This window comes from Dipodomys merriami, unplaced genomic scaffold, assembly GCF_024711535.1.
Source record: "Dipodomys merriami isolate MVZ:Mamm:240054 unplaced genomic scaffold, mDipMer1.0.p SCAF_25, whole genome shotgun sequence".
Taxonomy (NCBI): Eukaryota; Metazoa; Chordata; class Mammalia; order Rodentia; family Heteromyidae; genus Dipodomys; species Dipodomys merriami.
Window position 1 is genome coordinate 13403855 of NW_027203937.1, and position 16976 is coordinate 13420830.

General features: G+C 52.4%; 2 protein-coding genes across 3 annotated transcripts in view; one reads left to right on the forward strand and one right to left on the reverse strand.

Annotated features, from left to right (window-relative positions):
- Nucleotides 1-7668, forward strand: part of Gab2 (GRB2 associated binding protein 2) — a 190436-nt gene extending 182768 nt beyond the window's left edge. Inside the window, exons 6-10 of the mRNA XM_070034917.1 lie at nt 696-960; nt 1822-1912; nt 2470-2572; nt 3684-3809; nt 4413-7668. Coding sequence (XP_069891018.1) covers nt 696-960; nt 1822-1912; nt 2470-2572; nt 3684-3809; nt 4413-4556 — 729 coding nt within the window. The 3' untranslated portion in view covers nt 4557-7668. The remainder of the gene's footprint in view (nt 1-695; nt 961-1821; nt 1913-2469; nt 2573-3683; nt 3810-4412) is intronic.
- An 838-nt stretch (nt 7669-8506) lies between these two features.
- Nucleotides 8507-16976, reverse strand: part of Usp35 (ubiquitin specific peptidase 35) — a 58776-nt gene continuing 50306 nt past the window's right edge. For both annotated transcript variants that reach the window (XM_070034921.1, XM_070034922.1), the window contains exons 7-11: nt 15099-15292; nt 13306-13399; nt 12437-12543; nt 10862-12137; nt 8507-9730 (exon numbers count right to left, since the gene is read on the reverse strand). In XM_070034921.1, the coding sequence (XP_069891022.1) occupies nt 9563-9730; nt 10862-12137; nt 12437-12543; nt 13306-13399; nt 15099-15292 (1839 nt within the window). In that variant the 3' untranslated portion in view covers nt 8507-9562. The remainder of the gene's footprint in view (nt 9731-10861; nt 12138-12436; nt 12544-13305; nt 13400-15098; nt 15293-16976) is intronic.

Below are 16976 nucleotides of genomic sequence, written 5' to 3' on the forward strand. Positions count from 1 at the left end.
GAGGAGGGGGCATCTCCCTGGGGACCCTGCCTAAGTTCAGAAGCTTAGGTTGAGTTTGACAAGTAAAACAGGGACCCTGGTCAGCATGCCAGGTATGCCCTAAGGTCAGCTGCATTCCCCGTCCTACAAGGCCTGTGAATAAGCAGAGGGGACACAGAATACATTGGGCTCAGTGGAGCTCAGGTAGAGGAGAGATTCTGTGCAGAAAGAAGGACAGGTAAGCTTCATTTTAAGCCCACTAGAAAGACAAGAAGTTAGGTCTTGAGACAGGTGCAGCTCCATTGGATGACCAGGACAAGAGAATGGCTGTAGCACTGCACAGGTTGGTGGTCAGCACGATGTCTGGAGGGAACCACACCCACTGCAGGCTGGACAGGGCAAGCACACCTGGCTCCACACCAGGGCCAAGTATGCCCCGGATCCTACTGAGGGTCTCACTACTCATCTGCCAGTGGTGAATCTGGAGCAACCAAGGATGAATGGAGGCTAGGCTGACTTCAGATTTATCATGAAGTAGAGGTGGGTCCCAAGAGGTCGTGGAAAGCTCACGAGACCTCATTTCCCCATCCCTCCCACCGTCTCCACTATAGTATCAGAGTATAGCTAACCCACTGGGGCAGCTTGCTTTGTACAGAGTCTCACCTTTATTTCTTCTTTCTGGTGACAGTTGTTTCTCTCATGTTCCCTCTCTCTAGCCCGGGAAAACTATGGTGGGCCGCTCAGACAGTGCCAGTTCCGAAGACAACTATGTGCCCATGAACCCGGGTTCTTCCTCCCTGCTAGCCATGGAGCGGGCAGGCGACAATTCCCAGAGTGTCTACATCCCCATGAGCCCAGGGCCCCATCACTTTGACCCACTGGCCTACCCATCTACATCCCTTCCTCTGCACAGAGGCCCCAGCCGAGGAAGTGAAATCCAGCCACCCCCTGTCAACCGGAACCTCAAGCCTGACCGCAAAGGTAAGTCCCATCCGTGAACGACATACAGGAGCTTAAAGGTCAGGTAGAGACTGGACTTGGAAGGTGTGAGTCTATGCAAATAATGTGAATTCTTTGAGCCTCAGTTTTCTTATGTACGAAATGAGCGTTTGTTTAGAAAGACAGCATCTAGGAGAGTGTGTCTCATCCACAGCAGATAACACAGTGGTTACATGTGTGTGTGCGCCTGTATGCAGACCAGAAAGGAGTGCTGGAGTCCACATTCCAGGTCTGCCAGTGCAGGCCTGGCCTTGGCTAAACAGCAGGGATTCAAAGGGAAGAATCGGATCAATCGAGCCAACAGGAAATTCACATCTGAGCCTGAAGCCTTCAGGGCCTTTTGCTATTTACCTTCCTCCACTGTAGTTTGCCCAGCTCTGTCCAAAAACAGCAGGGAGTAGTCATGGTGACCATCTCCATTTCAAATAGTCTCTTGTTTTTATATACAGTCAAAATCCTGTAGAGAAAAATCTGTTCTCAGACTGTCCAATTTTGTATGCTGAAAGTCTATGTGAAATCCAAAGCCATAGCTTCCACATGGGAAATAATTATGTAGTCATCCATCTGCAGGTCCTGCACATTCAACCAAGGCAGATCAAAAATATCTTTGAACTACCGTGTATAGATTTTTCTTATTCCATAAATAAGACAACTGTTCACGTTGTATTAGGTATCATATATGGTCCTGGAAGCAGTCCCCAGCAGATACTAAATGACACCTTTATGTCCTTCATTTCCTTAAGCAAATTGAGTGATTGTAAAGACGTTTCTATAATATATACCTGTATGTGGTAAGTATTATATGCCTATGTGGCATGATCACTGGCTCTGTTCCTGTTCCAGCAAAGCCAACACCCCTTGACCTGAGAAACAATGCTGTCATCGATGAGCTCCCATTCAAGTCACCTGTCACCAAGTCTTGGTCCAGAGTTAAGTAAGTGTCTGTGGAAGCAGGACCTTGGAGTGAAGCATTAAAGCGTGGGAAGGTCTCTTGGGGACAACTAGATTTCGATGCTAATGATTTCAGCAGTGTTAGGTTTTCTGACAACAGTAAAAGGGAGGCAGATTTTAAGCTCGTGGTTTCAGTCCATGGTCACCTGGCTCTTTTGCTTCTAAACTTGTGGCAAGGCAGAAACTTCATGGTGGGAAGAGTGTGGAAGAGGGTGACCCTGCGTAGGCAGGCTTCCTCTTTCTTCCACTCCACTGGAGAGTGCTACCCAAAGTAGGGTGGGTCTTTGCCACCCAGTTGCTGACCCACATGCCAAGCATCTTTGGGCAGTATCCAGAAGCCTGCTTTACAATCCCCTAGACATCTCTCATTCCAACCAAGATGAAATCTCAACATTCACCATCACTTCAGCTCCTCTTAGCTCGTGTTGAGAATTGGTTTCCTTATCTATAAGGGGGAACGCTTATGTCCACCATGGCCTAGATCTAAGAACATGAGGGTCAGGGCACCCCAAGGCTCATGCTGTCTTCTTCCCACAACAGCCACACCTTTAACTCCAGCTCTTCCCAGTACTGCCGCCCCATCTCCACACAGAGCATCACCAGCACGGACTCGGGAGACAGCGAGGAGAACTATGTCCCCATGGTGAGTCCTCTGGCTTTTGCTGGAAGCACTAACAATCCTGAGGCTTCCCCTCATCTCGGGAACTGCCTGCTTACCCTCTGCTGCAGACCTTCCAGAGTTTGTGCGTCTTGTCATCAGCTGGAAGACACAGCCCTTAAAGGGCTGGTGGCATGAGGGATGTTCTTAGAGAAGCGGTGTTGGGAGATGCGCGCACACCTCCCTCTGGTGACAGACCCAGGCAGGGTACAGTTTAAGGTTCCTCTGAGAGATTTTTCACTGAAATAGGCAAAGCTACCCAATACCTGGTTTGCCTGTAATCCCAGTTCCTCTGGAGGAGGCAGCTGTTTTAAGGATTACAGTTTGGGTGAAAGGTGAAACCCTAATTTCAACTAATAATATGAGTGGGGTGGCATGGGGTGTTCATAGAGCTACTTGTGCCTACTTAGGAGGAATAGACAGAAGCCAAGGCCTAAAGGAAGAGCCTACCTTAACAATAACCTAACGCAAAATGGGCTGGCTCATGTGGTAGAGCACTTGGCTAGCAAGAGGAAGGCTAAGCTCAAACCCCACCACTTCCCAAAAGCTAGAACACAGGACTGTCACCTTTCTCGTTAGAATCAGACTGTGAGAAAGCTCTGTGTGGGAGTTCTTTTGTAGAGCAGGACTAGGTCTGAACACAGGACCCCTAGAGACTGAGGCCTCCGCAGCACTCGATGGAGTGTTCCAACAAGTTGCTCTTCGTGAGGAGCATTTCAGAGGACAGGGGCAGCTCCAGGAAGCTTGCCTGCCTCCAGTGCCAGAGCCAAGACCCCTTCTCAGAAGCCACAGCTGGGTCTCAGGGAGAGACCCATGCATGGGGCTTGGCCAGAGGCTGGAAACGCAAGGCAGCACAGTGCATGGGATTAACGTGGGTCTGGGAGTTATGATCATTCCTGGACAGCACTGTGCTTCTCAGAGCCACTGCTTTTAGCCAGGTAAGCAGTAACCCCTGCCTCTCAAGACTGTGGTGAGAACGTGGAGTCATAGTGGCTGGCACAGAGCAGGACACAGAACAGCAGCTCTTCCTCCCAAGAGCTGATTTGCTGCTGCTGGCTGCTCTGTTTCTGACCTGTTTTTCTTCTTTGTGATATAGCAAAACCCAGTGTCTGCATCCCCTGTTCCCAGTGGCACCAACAGTCCAGCCCCTAAGAAGAGCACTGGCAGTGTTGATTACCTGGCCCTGGACTTCCAGCCGGGCTCCCCGAGCCCTCACCGCAAGGTGCCTGGGGCGGGTGGGCCTGTGGGGATCCTCCTTTCTCTGAGCATAGTTTTCCTTGGGCCATAGCTCAGCCCATCAGAAATACATGCATCAGAAACGGGCAAATGTGTGCGCAGCAGCAGTTTGTCTACTTGAGCTTACGAAGAGTGTACATGCCCAAAACATGGAGATCTGGCCTATCCCATTCTCCTGTGAATTCATTATCTAGATGGGGCATAAACGCTTTCTAGGTACTTCCAGCCTTCCCTGGAGAGCCAGCCTGTCTAGACTGTAGGGTGTGAGGTTCTGCCCCAATATAGCTCCCCTCTGGGGTGTATCTGAGGGAGAACACCTAGAGCTCATCCCCACATCTAAAGCCTGGTGTTCTGTTGGGAAGAGTGGCCAGAGGGAGGTGACCGGGAGAGCGTGATCTGTCCAGGCTAAGGAAGATCCTCAGAACTGGAACTCAGGGCTGTCTCCTATAGGCTGATGGTTTGGATCTCATTTGGAAGCCCACACTTAGGAAAGATGGCAGGCCCTGGAGGCTGGTCAGGGGCTGTTGTTGGCCTGCTGGCATAGACCTCATTTTCTTCCTTATCCCACTCACTCACTCTGTCTCCTCAGCCCTCCACGTCATCTGTCACTTCAGACGAGAAGGTAGACTATGTCCAAGTGGATAAAGAGAAGACCCAGGCACTGCAGAACACCATGCAGGAGTGGACAGATGTGCGGCAGTCCTCAGAGCCTTCCAAGGGCGCCAAGCTGTGATGAGGGGCCAAGAAGCAACTGGAAGCTGGCTCCTCCCCCCACTTCCGCTCCCACCCCTCTCCTACCCCCCTCCACCCCACCAACCTCAGCCTTCAAGCATTTGACATCAGGGACCCAGACCCTTGGAGGTGAGGGCCTGATGGAGGCACGTAGGGCAGACCCACAGTGACTTCTGTCAATCCTGGCAGTGCCTCCACCCACCTTAGTTAGGAGCTGTTGCCAAAAAGCCTCCTCCTGTTCTCAGGGCCTGCCTGTCTACTGCCTGGAGCCTTGGAGGGAAGGAGCAGGGCTCTGAGCCAGACTCCACACACCTCACATTTGGTCACAGCCCTCCACCCTTTCCCTTCCCTCAGGGCTGTCTCTCCAGTCCCAGAGGACAATCCAGGGAACCAAGGACCCAATCAAAGTGGACATGGACTTTTGTCTGTATGGTTATAGGCAGGGCAGGTCACCAGAAGATGAAGTAGATAAGAGTGAAGGTCAGAGGTAGTGTTGAGGGACCAAGGAATTTGATCTCAGATGCACAAGGACAGTGGCTACCTGCAGGGTTCCCCTGCTTTCAGGCCAAGGCTATGGCGGGGCCACTGCTGTGGAATGAATGGGCAGCAGAAGGATGAAGGACAGGACTGATAAGCTATAAAGAATGAGGTACCAGGCGTGGCGTGACAAGGGTGCTACACAATCAGGGCCCCAGAACTGGTGCTATAGGACCGCTCTGGGACAGTAGCAGGGTGAGTGGGTTGGGAAAATGGGAGAAGTAGCAGGGAGGGAGGAGTGTTAGAGGCGACACAGGAGCTGGGGGACATGGATAGGATGTGCAGGGCCAGGCAGCAAGTAAAGTTTCTGGGAGGTGTAAGATACAGAGGTGACCTAAGACAGGGACACAGGGCCCACGGAACAAGTGAGGGCATGGTAAAGAGCCTGAGGCAGTCAGGACATGGGGCTGCTGGAAGAAACAAAGTGAAAGAGGGACCTGAGGTCACACACACACACACACCCAGCACTGAGGATGGCTGGAAAACAGGACCCTTCCGAACAGAGACATATGGGGTATGGCTGATAGCACACGACAGGTCTCAAAACTGGAGCATAACTGGCCTCTGCCAGCCCCGGTGTTTTCTCAGCTCCTCGCACCTCTGTGCTCCCAAGAAGGTCAGTGCTAGACTTAGACTTGGCTACATGGATGGAAGAAGTCTCTTTCCTCTTCCCCCGAGCTTCAGAGTTCATGAGATGGGCGAAGAGGAGGAGGAGGGGTGCTCCTGAGTTATGACGGGGAATATGATGTTGTTGTCATTCAAAGTTCTGGACCAAATTATCAAGTTTCAGAGGCAGTGGGGCAGACCAGAGATTTTATTTTTTTCTTTGCTCCTAGGAGCACACGCATGGCCCTCTGGGAAGCTCCATCTTCAGTATCTTTCCTCAACTAGCCCTTTAGCAGTAGTTCAGTGCCAATCAAGAGCCATTTTGTTGTGTTGGTTTGGGGTTTTTTTCCCCCTATAGCTAAGCTCTAGGTTTGGACCCCAAGGCTACGAGGTTAATCTCACACTTTGTCCCTGGAGGTCAGAAAGAAAAGGATAAAATGCTGATGGAGTGTTGAGGTGGGGAGGCCAAGGCGAGTGAGGGGTGGAGACAGGGAAGGCAACCTAGGAAGAGGAGCTTGAACTCTAAGCCTTAGAGAAGCAGAGCGCGAGTTCCACAGAACAGGCAGCCAGGGGCTGCGTCCCCACAAGAAGGAAGGAGACACTGGACAAACCCTGGCATGGGCTCGCTCAAGTGTCTGACTTCCTATGGGTGAAAGGCTAACTGTGGCTGCACTGGGCAGGTTTTTGCAGGTTGCTGGTTTACTCTGTGTGTACCATGTTGTGTGTGCGCCATGTGGAAAGTTCAAGGTCTGAGGGGAGGCCTCCATCTTACAATCAGTCCCTACCACTTTGCAAAGCTAGGGTGGAAGCAGGCGTGAAGGTGGAAAGATGGACAGGAGCCGATGGCTATGGAAAGCAGAGCTCACAAGCCCCAAACTACCAACCATGTATCACGTGCCCACCAAAACAAGTGTCGACTCAGTTTAAGAAGCACACCCTTTGGCCTATCCACATGGCTCAAAGTCCTCTCCTGGTAGCCTGACAAGGACTGAGACCCCAGAATGGACATACACTCTCACCTAGCATAGCTCACAGCTCATCCTTCCTGGGTTCACCTAAGAGCCTTCACCTCTACAGGGTTACAGAAAAGTTGGCGACTCCCTGGGATCCAGGATGGGTAGACTGAGGCTCCTGCCCTCCCCCCAGCTGCTTTAAGGGGAACTCCCTGCTCTGTAATTTCTCATACGGGGTCCAGCAGCCCCCAGCGTTGTCTGTCCTGCCCTAGCTTGATTTTTAGTGACTTCTACACTTACCCTGTTCTTAACAGAAGCACCCACCACTCTGAAGTTACTGGAGCTGGGGATCAATTCCAGCCTGGCCGGGGGCCCTTTACCTGCGCAAACTGTGTTCTAGCTACCCTGCCCTTCCCCTCTTCTCCTTTCCCCGCCTCCGACGGAACTCCATATGAGTGCAAGACTAGAGAGAATTAGCGCTGCCTTCCTGTCTACCCGGGCCTTCCGCTGTAGACTGTGGGGAAGTGAAGCTGACTTCATGGGGCCATCTTTCTGGGACTTGTCCAATTCTTTGGGGTCTGGGACCAGAGGCCTCCCTGTGGCCAGGGGCCTGATGGAAGATTTTGTGCTGTCATGTGGTAACTGGTGGTGTTTGTTTTGTGTAATTTGTTGATTATTGTGTTTTCAAAGTTAGAATTCACAGAACTGTGGCTGTTGGGAAGAGAAAAATGGGCTAGGCGCAACCTAGTCTTAGGTTGTCTTAATACCATTTAAAAATTGACATTTAATTTTTCAAATCACTGTTGGTGCCTAATCACTTAAGTTATTAATTTATTCTGTTTTCAAAAACTTTGTAACCCGTATTTATCTGTGAGTAGTCGGGGTGGGACGGGAAATGTGTTGGAGTGGGTCATGTTTTTGCCGTGGTGACACATGGTACAGGCCTGGAGCTTGCAGGTCCCTTTTTACTGTGGTGTTAGAACAGGACAACAAAAATAAAGTCCTTTAGAAATGCAACCTAAAGGGCCACTGGAGTCTCTGAGAGGGCTGCAGGGACCCAGCCTGGGGCAGCTATGCATAAACACCTATCTCAGAGGAAATCATTTCCCAAATGACCCCTGGAGTGCTGATGGGCCAGTCTGCTCCATTCTCACAGGAACGAATTGAGCTATCGCACCCAACTAGCATCTGCCAGTTCAGGGCATGTGGAAGCCGGTGTGGGAGGGGGAGTTTCCCTGGCTCTGAGCACTGTGTCCTGTCTGACAGCTCGACAGCTCGAGTCTGTGATACCACAAGCCAAGATTCAGCAACCCTTGTAACCCCTTGTCCCATGACTGCCACCATCTCTGTCCCTGCTTTCCCACGTCTTACCTTAAAAGGGGTGGATGGACAGGCTCAGTGGAAAGGGGACCCTATGCTAAGGGCAGGTCCTGGGCCCTGCACATGGCCACTTGTGGGTCCCATTCTAGCTCCAAGAACCGGCTGAGGCCTGAGGAGAATTGTGCGTGGAGCCTGGAATGGCAGGGGCTGCTGTGTGAAGGTCAGAAAAGGCCCTGACCTCCCCTCACTCCATGCCCAATTCTCAGAGGAGGGACAGGGGTGGGGCAGATATTCCTGGCCAGCCTAGCGTTCTTTGGCTCTGGAGTGCCTCAGCTGTGGGGTTCCATGCTTACCTCAGGGCTCATGTCATATCCCATGGGAGATCTCCCAGCGCCTCATCCTGTTGTCCCCCCAGTCTGCCCCCGGGTCCTCCTCATCCAGCACCACATGCTCACCTGCACACTGCACTTGAAAGCCCCCCAGAGACAGGCACACAGCCTCACCTGACCAGCCAGGAGCCCAGCTCACCCTCAGATTGCCAGAACCCAGGAAGAAAACCAAGCACACAGCCCCACAGCCCCTGAGATGGGAAGAACGATGCATCCTTCACAGGCTGCAGAGAACCTAGTTTTATTCCTGTTTAAGAACACAAGGCTCTTTCCACTGAGAAAGGGCTATAGCAATGTCAGGGTGCAATGAAGTCATCTGTGCAATCTGGTCCATCCCGCCCCTCCCCAGAACAGCCAAGAGAGCCAGTTTCCTGAGCACAGATGATGCTTCCCAACAAACGGGCAGCTCTGCAGTAAACTAAGAACTCTCAACCTTAACCAAAGGGGATGCAATTGGTGTCATCTGAGGCACTGAGGCAGGTGAGGGGGGTGGAGGTGAGGAACTCTGCTTGGTACAGGGGAGGGGCAGGTGAGAACCTTCATCCCTGATCCTATGCCACAAGGCTTCCCACCTATGGCACCCACATACCTTGCCTCTGAACCCCCTCAGAGAAACAAAGGCAGGCCGAGGCGACACCTTCAAGTCACCTTCTTGGTGCAAGGGCTTGGGCCCACTGTGCTTTTTCTCCTATGGAGCAGGAACTATGGGAAGGGAACTGGAGCGAGGTACGAGGACACTGAGCAGAAGCAGCTCAGCCCAGGTTCTTGAGCCAGCAGAGCTCATTTCTCCAGGACTGGGCCTGTGCAGGGAAGGTGGGGAGGCAAAACACAGAACATGTCTATCCAAGAAGCTTCAAGTTAGGTCACTTGGGTGTAAAACCTTAATGAGACTGAGCCCAGTACCAGACCCTGAGGACCACCCTAAGGTCCACATCTGGGTTTCCGTGTGCCCTTCAGGCTGAGGACCAAAGTCCCAGATGCTTTTCCATCTTCTCATTCTCACGCTACTCCATCCTAGGCCTCTCCATAGCCCACCCAGGCTCTATCTTCAAGAGAGGCTCTGCCTGGGCCCAAGCCCCTACCTGGACCTTCCTCTCTCCCAGACAGTCTGATCTGGCTCCCAGAAGGAAGAGGTAATTTTTGTCCCCTAAAGTTGACTGTGGTGTTCCCATGGGTGGAATCAGGATAGGAGAGGGTTCGTATTAGAAGACCAGTCTGTGGAAGTCACCACCATTGCCACCTGCAGGACTGCAGCCTCCCGGGGAGCCTTCATCCTCATCCTTGTCTTCATCATAGCCCCTCCCCCAGTGTGGAGAGGCAGGGAGGGCAGAGATGTATGCCGCCCTGCTCCGGGCCTCCTTCTCTTGCTCCTGGAAGCAGACAGGGTGGAGAGAAAGTTTAGAATCCACACCCCTAAAGCCAAAGCCCTCCCCTAGTGCCATCCAGCTCTTCCAGGAGCCCAGGGCCAGGGCTCAGAGAAGGCACAGTGTGTTCCTGAGGCACCCCACCTCCATGGCCACATGACAAGACAGATCCATTCTTCCACCCCAGGTCTAGTCTTCAAACCCTCCTCTCGGTGACAATTCAGTCCCTTGGAGGAAAGGATCTCATTCATATTGGACTGTGACTGGCTGTCAAGGACTTGATAAGGAAAGCAGATGGTTTAGGGACCTTGAGGGGACTCGACTCGTCACCCACCCCATGGCCCTCTCCAGGCACAAGGAGCAGCCTCTGCCTGTGAGCAAGCTATTCCTCCTGCTGAAATGAAATCAGCTTCAAAGAGACTTCCTGCCTCACCTGCACAACCCAAAAGAAAATCCAAAACCGGCCTGGGGACCCAACCTTTCTCTGTCCTACACCAAATACAAGGCCAAGTCTACAGGCAAGTCTGGCTGCTCCAGTTGGCCACAGCTGAAACCCACCACCCACAAAAACCCTGCTGTGCCCATTGCTAAACACTTTAGTGCCACGCCTGACCAACAGAAGCGGTGGGGCAAGCAGGTCACTGGGTAAGGCGGCCCTGACAGGTGTCCTAACCACCGACTCCACAAATTGCTCTATTAGAGCCCAGCCTGCCCCTGCAGCATGCTTGCAACTGTACAGCATGTTCCAAGTCCTGAGCAATGACAGGATGAATGGACTTAAAAAATGTAAGCTAGCCAGTGGCTCACACCTGTAATCCTAGCTACTCAGGAGGAGGCTGATATTTGAGGACCAAAGTTCAAAGCCAGCCTAGGCAGAAAAGTCCATAAGACACTTATCTCCAATTAAGCACCAAAAAAAGCTAGAAGTGGAGCTGTGGCTCAAGTGGTAGAGCACTAGCCTTGAGCAAAAAAAAAGCTCAGGAAGAGTGCCCAGGCCCTGAGTTCAAGCCCCAGGACCAGCACAAAAAAATAAAAAATAAATGGAAGAGGCTCAGAAGAGAACTGATGTAAGTGTTGGGATGTGCTGGGGACAACCCCCTCCCCAGAAGTACAATCAGAGACGGCAGCCCTGCTCACCTGCAGGTAGAGGATATTGTCTTTGGAAATTGCTTCCATCAGGTCCTTGTGGAGGGTGGGCTCTGCTCGGACTCGGGGAGACCCCGATTCGGCTTCATACCCCTCCCCAGGCCGCTGGCGGTAGAAGAGCACATAGGCCGTGTCCTTGGGAAAGAAGGAGGTGACATTGCTGACAGACTCGAAGGAGGAGAAGGACACCCGGGTGTCGTTGAACAGATACCACTGGTTCTCAGGCTCTGGCCTGTTGGTGGCCCCCAGAGCGGGGGCGGGGCGCGCAGCACCCTCTCGGGCATAGCAGTAGTAGTGCCCGCTCTCTGAGGACACTCCTGAGTGTACCACCACACTACAGAGGTCGTAGGCCTGGCCCCGTCCTCCAGACAGGGGCAGCCGCAGCAGGAGGGGAATGCTGACATCGTCCAGGATCTTGCGGCGCCGCATGGTGCGCAGGTCAAAGGAGAAGCGCAGTAGGGTGAGGATGAGGTAGCGAGGGCCCTGGCTCAGCTCAACCACCTTCTCGGCGTCCTGCAGGGAGGCACAAGGCTCGCAGTAGTAGCGGTTCTCTGCCGTCAGCCTCTCAGGGGACAGGAAGTAGTTGACCAGATCCAGGACCGAGCGAGAACCTTCGGGGCCACACACCTGCTCCCTGGTGGAGGTGGCGGCATCCTGGAGAGCCCCTGGCCCCAGGCCGCTCTCTTCCTTCTTGTCATTCACCTCCTTCTCCTCCTCTTCCTTCTCTCTTTTCTCATTCTCCTCTTCTTCCTTTTCCTGAGTCTCTTCCTCCTCTTCTTCCTTTCTCACTTCCTCTTCCTCCTCCTCTGCTTTCTCCTTCCCTGCCTCCTCCCTCTCCACCTTCTTCTCCTGCAGGCTCTGCCCTGTTGCGATGGAGCCCAGGCCTTCCATGTCCAAAACCGCAGGGGGCGCAGCCCCGGTGATGCACTGTTTCCTCTGCCTCTGAGGCCCCACCCTGCCGGCAGCCTGAGCCGGTGGCAGTTCCTGGGCACTGCCATCCTCAGCGGCAGGGAGCATCACAGAGCCCAGCCGCCTGCGCCGACAGCGCTCAGGGGGAGGGAAGGCCAGGGAGAGGTCCGTGAAGGCCTCCTCACGGGAAGAGACATTGAGGCAGTGGAGACAGCATATCCGAGTCACAATCTTGCCTCCAAACATTTTCTCCACAGAGGTTGGGCTGGGGCTAGGGGGTTCCTCGGGTGGGGAGGGCAAGCTGGACTGCTTCAGCTTTTGGCAAATTCTTGTCCCGGTTTTCTCCTCTTCATGCAGCCTGGAGCAAGCAGGGAACACGGGGTTTTATGTATATACAGCAGGCCTGCTTCCAGTGCACCCACCTGCTGCCTACTTTGTTCAGTAGCCAACATCTAGACATGTGCAGGAGTCCGCACAGGGAAGACACATCCATGCACAAGTCCACAGAGTCAGCACACATGCTACAGACCACCCTTCATGCATACATGACATAAAGACTGGTTTGTGGCCCAGGCCAGGGATTCGCACAAGCACGCACAGCACACAAGTGTACACACGTACATACGTGTGTAGGGCCAGGGCCTCAGCGCCTCTTACCGATCTAGCAGATACTTCAGATACTCCGAACAGTCCTGCTGGGTTCCGGGGCTGAACCAGGGCGTCCAGGATGCAGACAGGAAGTTCTCGGGGGAGATAGCAGGCCTCTAAAACAAGGCAGGTAAAAGGCAGGGTCAGGAGCCACCTCCACCAGCGCTTGCCAGGCCTTTGGATCTACCTAGGGCTGCACTCCCAACCAAGTCGGCTTCCTCACCAAGTCCCCCTTCCACGGCACGACCCATGTCCCTGCAGCCCCCGATCAGGGCATGGGCACTGAGGTCCTGGCGGCAATGCTGCTCTCCCCTCACACACTTCACGCTTTTCAGAAAGCTCTGCCCCTGGCTGCCTTCCTGTCTGCCTAAAGCACTGCTGCCCTCTGTTGCCACAGGCCCCAGGGCAGTGTGCTGCTCTCTCCCCAGCACGCTCCTACTTGCCAAGGTTCCCTTGCCACCTTCTCTGCCCCCTTTGTCTTCACAGGCCTTTTATCACACTCATCCTCGGGCCCACGTGGGGCTCTGCCAAATCCCCGGCCACGATGGTAGAGACAGTATTTCACCCCTGCACTCAACAACCCTCAGGTGCCTGGTGGCATGTGTGCTCGGCAGCAGCTTGGACAAGTGGAGGGGCCCCAAGGTGATAGGATTCACTGCCAAGGGGAGGTGCGGGCAACGGGCCCCGGGGGGGGGGGGACACTGGGAGCCATCTACCCTGTCGGAGGGGCACTGAACAGACCCAGGCGTTTTGGCTGTAAACCTTTGTCAGCCAGAAGCTCACTCCAGAGCAAGAGCTTCTAACCAGGGGCAGGCAGGTCCCAGAGACCATGTCATCACCGCCTGGTGACACAGCCTTCCCCTCCTCCGCCCCCATACCTGGCTGTGCTCCAGGAAGGCGAAGAGCCACTGCAGCTTGGTCATCAAGGGCTGAGAATTGTTCTCAGTCAGCCGAAGTACACAGTGTCGAAAGCTTTGAAGTAAAACAGTGTACCCAGGGTCAGCAGGGCCCTCAGAAGCCTCTCCACCAGACACCACCCAGTACTGCAGGGTCAGGGGACAGAAGACAGTGAACTATTGGCCTGTACTGACCCAAGTCAGGAGCATAGCAATGGCCTTGCTATGCCAATAAAAGGAACAACAAAGTGACCCCAACGGTCCAGTTATGATAGCCCATGACTACAGAACCCCAATATTCAAGTGATTTAAGAGTGGGACTCTGACACACCACGAGTCAGTGCAGACATCATTGCACTCACTCGCATCCTGCTCATTGCTTCTTTGGGGAACAAACCCCCACCACCCCCACCACAACACCAAGACTATCCAGACTTCGGCCTTCACCCACTCATGCTGTCCCTGCCCCAGAACCACCCCCAGCTCCCCACTGCCCTCACACGAGGCAGACAGGGTTAACATGAGAAACACTGCAGGGGCAGAAAGGTCTGATCCTACAAGGACAGTGGAACCTTCGGGGTAGCCGCTGTCTCTGGAGCCGCAGCTGAGCTCCTGTTCTCACAAACTGCTCTGGACTGGCCAGTCCTGAATTTCTCCACACAGCCACCACTCAAAGTAGGGCCCACATAGTTGGTCTTGGGCCAGGAAGTACAGAACATGCATAAGCATCTAGAACTTATGGATGTGTTCATGTTCACTGTAAGCACAAAATTACATGATCATTTTTCTGGACACTCATTTTGCTGTATTTTACATACGTCTTGGTCCACATATATTGAAAATAGAAAAATAGACACTGGTGGCGCATGCCAGTCATCCTAGCTACTTAGGAGACTGAGATCTGAAGATCAAGGTTCAAAGCCAGCCCACACAGCAAAGTCCATGAGACCTTAATCTCCAATTAAGCAGCAAAAAGCCAGAAGTGGAGTGGTAGCTGAAGTTGTAGAGTGTCAAGTGAAAAAGTTAGCAAGACCACAAGGTCCTGAGTTCAAGCCCTAGTACTGGCACACGTACATGCATGCACAGGTGCACACACATGCGCATGCATGCACGCACACACACACACACACACACACACAAATCAAAAACCAAATGAAGCTAGAACTTCCCTAGGAAGGAAGAAGGAGGAGCAGCAGCAAAACTTCCCCAACTAAAATGGACAAGAGAAAAACCCAGCTTCAGTTGATTAAGCCACAGCTGCTTTTTTCCAGAAACCAAAGCTGAAACTATGAGTGATTTTTGTTTTTGCACCAGCCTTGGTGCTTGAACTCAGGGCCTGAGCGCTGTCCCTGAGTCATGTTCAAAGCTAGTGTTCAACCACCTCAGCCACAGCTTCACTTCTAGCTTTTTCGGAGGTTAATTGAAGCTAAAAGTCTCATGGAATTCCCTGCCCAAGCTGGCTATGAACTTCAATCCTCAGATCTCAGACGCCTGAGTAGCTAGGATTACAAGTGTGAGCCATCTGAGCCCGGCTACTAGGAGTGTTCTATAGCAAGTTATGAAGTCTATCCATAGCCATAGAGAATAATGACTCTGTTTCATTAAGACAGAAGCCAAAGCAGGCATGATAGTGCAAAACTAACATCCCAGAACTCAGGATTCTGAGTGAGGCAGGAGGAGTGAGAACTTAAGGTCAGCCTGGCCTACACAAAGAAACCCATTTCCCAAAAAACAAAACAACAACAACAACAACAACAAAAACAGGCAGCACCTACTCGGAAGCCATGAACAAGGCCTGCAGGATGCTGTTCACGTAGCACGTGTTGCCCAGGTTGATTAAACCAATCTTGCCTGTGTCTGACTTGGCCATGAGCCGGGGGTAGAAGCCAGCCAGATCACTCTTCTGTGAGGTCCAGGCATCCTGCCCCAACAGCTGCTTGATGCGGTCCTCATTGGGAACGTGGAGGTCCTGAGGAGGGAACAAGGAGGTAGGACAAAGGGTACCATAGTCAACTCAAAAAGTATCCCCTTCCTCGGAAAGCCTTCCTAGACGTACCCCATATTCTCCCCACCACATGCTGAGAGGTGTGGGGAGAGGGGTGTGAACACAGCCCACTTAGAACTATTCCAGGGACTCCGTTTGACATGTGGGCTCTCTACCTCACTTTTCAGGTCACTAATGTCTGAGGTGGCGTATACCCCAGCTTAGAGAGGATTCAGACAGAATTGTCCTGGGTCACGTGAGCGTAAGTGGAGAGTTGGTGCATGTCCTCAGCAGAGCCCAGGGTACCAGATTCTAAGCACTGACAAAACCTGCCACCAGCCAAATCCAGCACTGTGTCCATTCTGTGTGAACTGTCACATTCCCTGGCCACCCAGCCCTGCTCAGCAAGCATGCCTCTGAGTCACTCTTGACATCTCTCTGCTCAGCTTCCTCAGCTGACTGGACCTCAGTTTGGCATTCTGTACTTGCACGGAGCTTGTACACAGTTGCTCCCACTTCACTGCCTCCTTTTTAGGTGTGCAGAACCAGATCTCAGGAGAAGCAGTCAGAATTCAGAATCCAGTCTGGCACCGGAGGTCAGGGTGGCTGGAGGACTGAGGGGCTGAGGATGGGGTTTGTTAGTCCCAAGCTCAGGATCAGCACACCTTCCGAAGCACTTGGCATCTTGTATCACACAAAACAACAACTTCTGACCATTACCAGGCTCTAGTTTTCATAAGGAGATATGTATAGAAAACTGCCTGAGCACAATGTGTGCTACTTACTAGGTCTGGGCCGCACTCCTGACAGCTCCTCCATCCGTACTCCATTTCTGGCTGCCGATCACACCTGCCTAGGTGTGCCCAGGAGCCAGAGCCCCCCTGCAGCTTAACATCCAAACCCTCTCTCCCCAGGGCACACCCTCATGCTAACACAGGGCTTACTCAGGCTGTGCTTCAACACTTTCACAAACTCATCTCACAGAACAATCATTTACCAGATTCATCAGTCACCTCTCTCCAATGATTCAAAATAATTCAAGATGACAGACAGGAGGAGACATGGGCTCAGTACCTTTTTTTTCCCTCTTCCTTTTATGTCCTATCTAGCCCCTCCTACACACAATATTTGGGACAAAAAACAGATAGACAGACCCACACAGAGAGAGAGAGAGAGGACATACCTCATAGGAGATGCAAAAATATCCATGTTAGGGAAAAAAAATCAAATACCATCCTTCCTGAAGAAGTAACTCTGTACTCTAGGAAAGTAAGACAAGCTTTCAGATAACTTTCAAACTCCTAATGCTACTGGAAACATACATGATGGCCTAAGCAAACAACTACAGCTCCCCAAGTGACTGTCATAACTTTGTATATCCTGGTGAGCATTTTCCAAAATTTACTTACAAAAGGTCATGTATGTAAGGATATGGGTACACTATACATGTGAAAGAATTTCCTGTCACTTGCTGCCTTGCCTATCAAACTGGCTTGTACCAAGGATTATGATTTCAAAGTCCCGGGGCAAATGTGACACGTATTTCTGGTGCCACATTTCTAATATATAAATGATGCCTACATAAAGGCAAATGCTTATACTTCTGCAGCACATATCCAAGGCTTTGAGATAAAATGGACTGTAGAGAAATTCTCTGGTAAGCCGTTCC